The sequence below is a fragment of the Etheostoma spectabile genome, chromosome 14 (assembly GCF_008692095.1).
Source record: "Etheostoma spectabile isolate EspeVRDwgs_2016 chromosome 14, UIUC_Espe_1.0, whole genome shotgun sequence".
In the NCBI taxonomy this organism is placed as follows: Eukaryota; Metazoa; Chordata; class Actinopteri; order Perciformes; family Percidae; genus Etheostoma; species Etheostoma spectabile.
The window spans coordinates 1,477,984-1,487,633 of record NC_045746.1 but is presented as its reverse complement, the minus strand read 5'-3'; the positions used below and the strand labels follow the sequence as shown (position 1 = coordinate 1,487,633).

General features: G+C 40.0%; 1 protein-coding gene across 4 annotated transcripts in view; it reads left to right on the top strand.

Annotated features, from left to right (window-relative positions):
- Positions 1-9,246, top strand: part of tpd52 (tumor protein D52) — a 25,062-nt gene extending 15,816 nt beyond the window's left edge. For 3 of the 4 annotated variants that reach the window (XM_032534892.1, XM_032534893.1, XM_032534895.1), the window contains 6 exons: positions 1,618-1,745; positions 2,548-2,696; positions 3,199-3,300; positions 5,029-5,070; positions 6,289-6,337; positions 7,076-9,246. In XM_032534892.1, the coding sequence (XP_032390783.1) occupies positions 1,618-1,745; positions 2,548-2,696; positions 3,199-3,300; positions 5,029-5,070; positions 6,289-6,337; positions 7,076-7,192 (587 nt within the window). In that variant the 3' untranslated portion in view covers positions 7,193-9,246. The remainder of the gene's footprint in view (positions 1-1,617; positions 1,746-2,547; positions 2,697-3,198; positions 3,301-5,028; positions 5,071-6,288; positions 6,338-7,075) is intronic. The other variant, XM_032534894.1, reaches the window with a different exon arrangement.
- The last annotated feature ends 404 nt before the right edge of the window (positions 9,247-9,650 follow it).

Here is a 9,650-nt window from a genome sequence, read left to right as displayed (position 1 = left end):
GCAAGGCTGAAAAGACAATTTGCATTCACTTAATTACTGTAATGCCGCCTCTACTGTATTTCCTCTTTAAAATGATTTACTGATTTTTTGAGTGGGGGCTCTCTTGCATGTTTTGACATATAAATATTTTCACTTGATACATATCCAGTCAGCGCTTCTTATTCCCATGGTATTAATTCATGTTAGAGCAAGTAATGGCACAGCCCAGTCTTGAGTTTATGTTAACACCTTGCCAATGGAAGGCTGAGAAACTTCGAGCAGCTCTCCAGACAGCCATGAGGAAATTCCACCCTAGTATTCGTGGGATATATATTGCTTGTGATTCTGGTATCTCTGTCCTTGGCCAACATGCTGTCTCAGTTTTAAAGTATTGTTTTGATGTCTAAAAGGGATAAAAACAAGAAAAGGTGCCAAAGTTACAAGAACCTAGGGATGCTGGTAGGCAGATTTTAAGCTAAGCTAACCAGCTACTGGCAGTAGCGTCATATTTTACAGACAGACATCAATCTTCTTCAATCTTTAACATATTTCCCAAAATGTCTACCTTTTCAATGACATTTAATGTACATACCATTTTCTACATAAGATGATAACCCACAACTATCAGGCAAATTCAGAACAAGATGTTCTTGTTCATTGTATGGGTAATTGGCCAATTAAACAGTGTTATTTAGCTTACTAGCCTACTGTATTTACAAGGGGCAATGTACTAGGCCAACCCATGTATTCTTTTTAGTACCATGATGTTAGTGGGTTCTGAAGTTAAATGGTATTTACAGGGCCATTGCATTAATGAAATCTACTCTCAGGTCTATTTGGCCTCTTCTCACTCTAAACCTCAGTACTGCCTTCCCTCTTGTTGAGGTACAATAGAGTCCTAATTTTATTTCTCTAGTAGTGCCTTTTATAATCATCCCTTCACACTGTTTTGTTCGACTCTTGGGTTCCCTCTTTATTTATTTTTTTCCTCCATCCTATTTTTGTCCTTGTTTCTATATCTAAAATGTTATTACGACCCCTTGAAAGACCAGATGAAAAATGACTAAAGAGACACGTTTGTGTTGCAGCTCAGTTCTGGCCCAGTACATTCTCCTCCGCTGTCCTTTTGACAGACAGAACTCCTTTAGCTTTTCTCTCACACTGTCTAAACCCAGGATGTCTCCACCAAGAAAGTTATCTGTATTATTGATGGCCTGCTGCTCCTACTGGGCACAGCTCTGTCAGAGACGACAACATCAAAGACAAGTGTGTTTACTGTATACTGTATGTGTGTGGAGTGAAAATATGACTATGAGCGTGAGAGGGATAAAGTGTTTTGCTTGTCCCTCTTGGTTGCAACTTCATCAAACAGCATCTTAAGCATCCTTCATTCTCCTCGTCCTACTCTCTGGTACATTTCACATATTCGCCTACTTCCAGCTTCATTTCTTCTCCTCATCCTCTATGACAACTGAGCAGATAAACAACCAACATCAGCCTCAACTCCCATACCACCTGTTCACTGTCACACAGCAAACATGGGCACAGACATGTAAACATGTCTGTCAAAAAGCGGACACATGACTCGCCAAGTGAGAGGTATGAAAGGCATCTCAAAAGAAATATTTTACCTTCCAGGTTCCCAGCAACATCCGGACTCTATCCCAGAGGTGGGAGAAGATGCTGTGACGTCTGTGGGTCCCTCTTCTGCTACCCCCGCCATGACAGAGGAGGAACAGCGGGAGCTACAAGAAGAATTGGTCAAGGTCAGGACAGGAGGGATCAGGGATTAAACGGCCCTTGGTTCAGTCAGGTTATGGCTACAATATGTATACATCAATTAGATTGGGGTTTTTGAGTATAGTGTTGTATGCTTTGAGCATCTTTTAATTTCAAACAAGGCCAGGTTGCGTTCATATGACAGTCTTCCTTAGAAACAAGATGCTCATTTCAGGTCCCTTGTTGTCCCTGTAGCTGATCCAACCACTTACCTTGCTTCAGATGTTGGATTTGTAATGCCCATGACCGCGAATATTTACAGCAGCTCTTTCGCCAAGAGTGTATGGGTGATCTTGTTTGTTGTGATTCAACAACTGAGGAAAAAATGATGGACATTTCACATAAAACTCTCAAATTATAGAATCGGCGCTGCCAGGTGTAGTGCCTTTATTCCTCTTGATTAATCAACAAATTGTTTGGTCTATGAAATGTCAGAACCAAATCCCAATTTCCCAGTGACAAGTTGACATCTGCCAATGTCATGTGTTATCTGACCAACAGTCCAAAGATATTCAATTTGAAATGAATAAGAAAAGCAGAAAATCCTCACATTGGAGAAGTTGGATTCAGGAATGTTTAGCATTTTTGTTTGAGGTTGAGGATTGACAATTGAGGATCAAAATTGTTTGTGGTTCATTTTTTGAAGATCGACTAATTAATCGATTTCCTTTAATTAAAAAAAAAATAGTTAAGCTTAATGTGTACATTTAAAACCTAAAAAAATACACATTTTATGTGTGTGTGTGTGTGTGTGTGTGTGTGTGTGTGTGTGTGTGTGTGTGTGTGTAGGTTGAGGATGAGATCCTGACTCTGTCCCAGGTGTTGGCAGCCAGGGAGAAGCAGTTGGCAGACATTAAGAGGAAGCTGGGCATCACACCTCTCAATGAGCTGAAACAGAACTTCACCAAAACCTGGCAAGAGGTCACCACCTCCACGGCGTAAGTGCTTACCTTCCACAGTATGTTGACGTTTGACCTGAGAGCGCACTATATTTTACGTGTTACATAATTTCTCATTATGACACCCTGCCAATCAAGCTTTTGCCTCATGAGTACAGGCATTTACACCTTTTTATGAAATACTTTTTCTTTGTCCTTTGACCTCATGGCCAACTGCTTTAATGTACAGCATTTCTTCAAGACAATGTATCTGCTGCTTGTTTGATAATGTTTTACTATTTTGCTGAGTGTCTTGAAAGCATGATCAACATATGGGAAACAGTTTGATGGGTTAGGAAATAAGCAGCATTGTGATGCTTTCTGGCTTTTTAAAATGAAAAAGACGTTGAAGTTTAGTTCAGACTTTGATGCCATCTTCAGTGTTTGATCTTTCTTTCCATCACTTTCCTATCTTCTCTTTTTGATCCCCATCACTTCTCCCTCCCTCACACTCTCTCTCTCTCTCTCTCTCTCTCTTTCGGTCTCCCTTCCTCTCTTCCAGCTATAGGAGGACGTCTGAAACGCTGTCTCAGGCGAGTCTGAAGGCCACAGCAGCGTTCACCAATGTGGGCTCAGCCATCACCAGGAAGCTTGAGGATGTCAGGTGAGTCAGATGGAGACATCAGCATAACTTTTAAAAGTGAATATTTTATGAAGCACCAAATCTTTGAGAGACCCCATTATCCTGTTCCACTGAGCAGTGGAATTTCGTTGAAATTGCCCAGGGATCTGAAAGTGCTAGTTAAGGCCCTGACACACCAAGCCAACGGCAGCAGACTACTGCCGACGGCAGCTGACCACTGCCGACAACAACTACAAAAAATTAGCACTGGAACACATCAAAACAGACTACAGCCAACTGCCAAGTACCATGTACGTTTTGCGCATGCGTGAAAAACTCCCCACACCAGCAGGCGGCGGTAATCTATTCATTCAACAACACAAGGGAAACCGGATACCTTTGCTATGATATACCCACAACAAAACGCCGTTTTCTCTAGCCAGCAACGGAAGAACCGAACAGAGCCTACATTCCCTCTGCTTCACTCCCAGCCTGGAAGACCGCGGTACCGGGAGACGGCTCCCCCGGGCTGTCATCCGTTCTCTCGGCAAAGAAGTCTCCCTTCAGTGGGAGCGGAGCGACAGAACATCCCGCTACTGGCTCGTTAGCTAACGTTAGCGCGCTAATTTCCTCCACCCAACATTCCTTCATCATACACTGATTACTGGGGATGGGCATTATTAATCAACGATCAATAATTAATTTTTTAAAGAATTTTGTCAATCACATTAATTTCTTATAGTAGTAGTAGTTATTTGTTTTCCTCACTCTTGTTTCCAAGCTGAGCAGCCAATCAGATGAATTGGCCAACAACCACTGACCGTCGTTTTTGTGTGTCAGGGCCTTTAGTTAGGCTGTTAGATTTTAGTCCCTAAATATTTCTTTCTTATTTTCTATTTCATTTGGCATGGACGCACACCTTCTGCATGTAGTTTATTCTACTGCTGACTGCAACCATCTATGTGTAAATGTAGTGGTAATAACGTGTGTTTTGTGTATACAGTTGTGGGTCCAATATGTTGATGCCATAAAAGTACCTCCATTAATAATAATTTTAAATGCCTGTTCTAATCACATTACAGTTCACAACTATTAGCTTTCCCTATTATCTTCTCCTTACCATAACATGGCTATATTATGGTAGCCGTAGATCTAATATACTGTACGGATTTTCTGTCCTCAAATTCAGCTTTTAAAGTGCCAACTCTAATATCTACCAACACACAACTGTTAATACGTCCTGTTTAAACAAGGCTTAGAAAACAGCAACAGTTTATTCTATTTGAGATATAGCTCCCGTTGACCCCCAGATCCTAATCCTGTTTTCTCCTCTGTCATCCGTCTTCTCTCTGGATTACTGAGCTGCAAACAGGATTATTAGGCCCCTCAAAGCCCCAGTGTGCTGTGAAATGCAGCCCCACAAATGAGCCTCAACACAGAGCTGGTTTGGGGGTGGGATAGTGAGTGGGGGTCAGGGGCCAAAGGGTGTGTGTGTGTGTGTGTGTGTGTGTGTGTGTGTGTGGACAAGATATATCCCCACAATACAAAGGGCTTGCACAGACCCACTGTGTTAATACACAATCAATCTAAATGGGATAAAGTTGGATTTATAGGATATAGGCTACAGTATGCACTTAGAACATTCGCTGATTGAACATAAAGTAGAATAGGGGTTTGTACTGTGTGTTTTGCTGTCTGTGTAAAACTGTCTGCACTATGCTAAGATGACCACTAATGACCCCCTTTCTTCTTCACAATGCTGTCGGATAGCATGCGCTCATTACAACATTCAGCTAGTATGCCGGCCATGAGGTAAGGGGAAGTTTGTGTTAAAGTGACTGGCACACAGTGGTGCCCTCTGAGCTACACGTTTTGAATAAAATATGAGAAGAAAAGGGAAACCTGTTCGGGTTTAGTTGTGCATTTTCATGTTAGGGATTGTATAAAAAGGTCTCAAGTGAGCACCATGAGGTTGCCAAGAGCGACCACCGCTAAGAGCTACTTTTTGGGCTATCAGTGAAGCTGCAGCTTTTACAATCTTGCCTAGACAGACCTCTGTTTCGTCAAGCTGACGGAGGTCTGGCAAAGATCTTGAACAATATGGAGATAAAATGCACCTTTGAAACCAAAGGCAGTAACGGTTAGCTGTAAATTTGAAAACATACGCATTCAGAAACAACAAAAAAACATTACGCATTCAGAAACAACAAAAAAACATTCTGTCCAGTATTATTGGTATAATCACACACCACTGTTTCTCCACCAATTTTTAACCACATTTGTACTCAATTTCTCCAGATCTTAGGTAGTTAGATGAGATGCAGGTCTGGATGTGTGAGATTAAAGATGAGATTATTTTAATCAATAAATCTGTTGATTATCAACTCATGAAATGTTTTCTAGAATTTAAAGGGATGTCTTCAAACTGCTTATTTTATCCAATAAACAATCAAAAACACCAATGAGATGTACTTTACTGTCATAGAAGACTACAGCTCAAACTATTAATTGATAATCCATATAGTTGATGATGTTACAGCTCTATTTGATATTAAAACATTAAATGTGTTCCATTCATGCAAACCAGACCTATATCCAACAAAACGCACTCATCTGTGTCTCTTCAGCTCTATGTGAATCTGTTTTTTCATTAGTCTGCCTGCCTTTTCATTAGTTGTATAAATCAAACTCGCCTTTTGTAAATGTCGATATTTTAGAGGAAAACGTTTACTGTTACATCTTCTTATCTAGTCCATTCGGTACTCTCTTAGTTATATTTTTATAAAAATTGCCACCTCTTAGGACCTTTTTAGAAGAACAGAATAGAATGGGGTCACTTTAAAATCCTGCATTGTCTCTGTGTTGAGTATCAGATACCATTACCTTTTAAAGGTGGGACTACAGTCATATCCTGCTCTGTCTTCTTTACTTTCCCAAACATATAGGGTTTATACTGTGAGCATGTCAGATAAAGTCAAACACTGTCGGTCGGTATGTGATTTTGTTGTTTTATGTCTCTCTCTTTCACAGGAATGCACCAACTTTCAAGTCATTTGAGGAGAAAGTAGAGACTTTGAAGGTAACTGTATAAAAACTATATTAGTGGCTGCATTTTCAGCAATTCACATTTCAAAATGTTTAATTGGCCGCGTGTTAATGCCCAGGACTGTGTATAGAACCGCTCCTCTGACCTTGAACTAATACTTATAAGGATTTACAGATCCACCAGGAATGTAAACCGGAAATGTCACTATAGTTCCATTGTATTTGCGTAGTGTTTCGATCTCTAGCAGCTCAGTAAGGTCTTCTCAGCCTGGTCCGATGGTTTGTGCATTTGCCTAACTCAGTAGTAAACATGATCCTTTCAATCACTATGTGACATCTATATTCATAGCTTTATCGAATATTCATAGAGGTCACAAATAGTTCAACTCTTTTCAGTGTCAATAAAAACAGGAATTCACCTTTTAAACCACTGTTTCTATCAACTTTTAAAGTCAGACTGCGTAACTTTTACTGGACAGAAGATTGTCTTATTAATTCTTTCAAAGGTTGCAAACAAATTGCTTTAAACATTTAAAACATTTAACAAGATCTTTTTTTTAATAGGATGTTTTGTATTTATGGATTTTTACATTACATATATGCATTTTAAATTTGATCTCTGGTAAAAGCTGTTAACCTTGAATGTTACCAGAAATTTTAATTTTAAATGTGGTTTCTTTTTTGTGTCTGTATAAAACCCATTGTTAACTTAAGTTATGGCAGTCAATACTTGAGTTATTCTTCCTCGTCTTTTCTCCTCCCCCTGCCTCAGACCAAGATGAGTCCATCAGCGTCCACCAGTAACCCTGGCGAGCAGGACAACGCCAGCGACACCACCGAGTCTTTGCTCAGTCAGCCAGAAGGCTCGCCCACCCAGGAGATAAACTGAGACTTGCCTGACCCCTCCCTCCCAACCTCCCACCCGCCTTTCCTCACTTGACCTTCTAACCCCTAGACCGTCAACACTCACCCACTAAACTCTTGTGTGCCAGTCTCCTTTTATTGGAAACTAGTGACTTACCACAGCCTTTCTTATGATCTAATTGTCTGGTCTTTTTTGTCTGACACTTGTGTTTGCTTGTTATCTGGTGTGGAAACTGAAAGCACGGGATGCAGGAATGTGGTCTTGTGTCGATCGTATATTTTAATCTATTCTGGCTCGCTGTAGGAGAAATCCTCCCTGCTGTATAACATTCCTTTTCTCCTGTCCTTTACCTCATGCACTCCTTATTTCTCCGTCTTTGTCTAACCAGCAAAGCTCAGATGCCAAACATGCTCCTAGTTTATTTTTTCTTTACGAAATTAAAAGTTTACTTATTTTGTTTCAGTGTAGAAAATTGCACAAATACAGAAATATTACAAACCTATTTTCAATAGTACTTATTTTGTCTGCCTCTATTTTGGGGCCATTCATGGTTTACTATGGGTTTCCGTTTTCTTGGTGATATTAGTTTAGTCAATCATAAACACTATGGTCAAAATATGAAAGTATGTCTTTTTTGTGTAATACAGGTACTATGTTTTGTAACCACAGTACTAAGCCACTGATACTAGTGTCACGGCTGCAGCCACAACTCCAAAGCTTATATTTCAAAACACACTTTAGAATAAAAATCATCCCTTTTCCCATTGTTAAGAATCCGTCCAAATCGTATCTCCACGCTTAAATAGTTACAGGAAAACAGCCAAGATCAGCAGAACATAGGCAGAGAAAACACACAGTCAAGGTTCAGCCTTGACCCGAGGTGAGAGCCAGAGTCAATATTTAAACACTTGTTCATTGTTTCTGCCTTAGAGGTAACACCCAGTCTCTCCCCTTTCTGTGATACAGATAAAAGCAAAGCAAGAGACTGCTCTGGCTGTTATTTTGTAACAACCATTAGATGGACTATCATGAGATTTGGGGATCCCTTAACTTTTCATTCCAACACCATAATCAGGTCAACAATCGTCCAATAATTTGGTTTATGACTAAATACCTGCAAAACTAATGATATTCATGTTTGTGCTAATTAGCAAATGTTAGCACGCTAACCTGCTAAATAAAGATGGTAAATATGGTAAACATTATTTCTGCTTACCATCAGCATGTTAGCATGCTGATGTGCCTAAGCACAGCCTTGTTTTGAAAGTTTCTAGGACACATTTTCAAAATCTGCTTCTTTTGATAATTGCAGGGTTATATACAGTAGGCTATTTTCTGAAAATGCTGCTTTCATACAGACCAAAAACTGTTTTGAATATTATAAGTATATATATAATCAATCAGCGTAGTATCAACTGTTTTACAATCTTTTGCTGCTTTACATTTGCCTGGGAACCAGACGAATCTGCAAGCTCATGTTGTAGTTGCTCTGGCAACCCTGACCCTTACATCAGCAGTTTGGTCTGCTTATTTTCTGGTATACTATTAAACAGTTGCTCTCACCATAGTTGTCTGATATGCACTGGGTGACTGTAGGACGATAAATTAAACGTGGCAAACAGAGCCAGTCTGAACACAGCCAAGGCGTCCTCTGGTACACAAAGGGAGGACACAGGGATTTAACACATATTTCTAAAACTTCTCCTGAGCTTGGGCAGGATCTGGACCATTGGCTAAACACTTAATCATTAGTGATGCAATGTGCAACACAAACTGTGAATCGGCATCCCGAGAAGACACCACATATAGGCCGGGGGATTTCTCCTGTTAACATCTTAATTTGACTCATGAAACAACTGTGTTTGCTGGACAGAAAATAGATTTTCCGTAGTACAGTATCTCATGCATCACATCACTTTCCAGCCATGACCTGGTTCACTGAGAGAATTTATTAAAGCCTTTTATCTGGCATGAGGGTTGTATTTGTATTTAGTCATACAACACACATTTGTTTGTTCTTCAATTGGAACTGTGGAGCGAAGACATGCTCTAATTAAAAATACCTCTGAAGTAACCTTGTTCCGAGTAAATGTCTTTATGTAGGGAATTTATTTGACTTGAGGGGATTTCCCTCAAATGCATAATACCTCTGTTTGACGGACGTGACCTTATCGACACATCAACGTGTCTAATATGGGGGGAATATTTGAATCTACCCACAGAAGGTCCAAAAAAATTGACTTTCTTTGAGGACGAAACAAAAACTCGTTCAGCTGTGGTGCCTCATTTGAACACAAGAGGGCGGCCAAGAACAGCAGCAACACCTGATGGCTTTATTTATTCTTCATCCAGACCACACCAGATTTTCTGATGCATAGTTTTAACTGGTGAATATTATATTTGGTAGATCTCTCTAGAAGTTTAGTTCCAGGAGGACACTGAGGAGAGTCCCAAAATCTGTGTGCTTTCATTACGATTATGT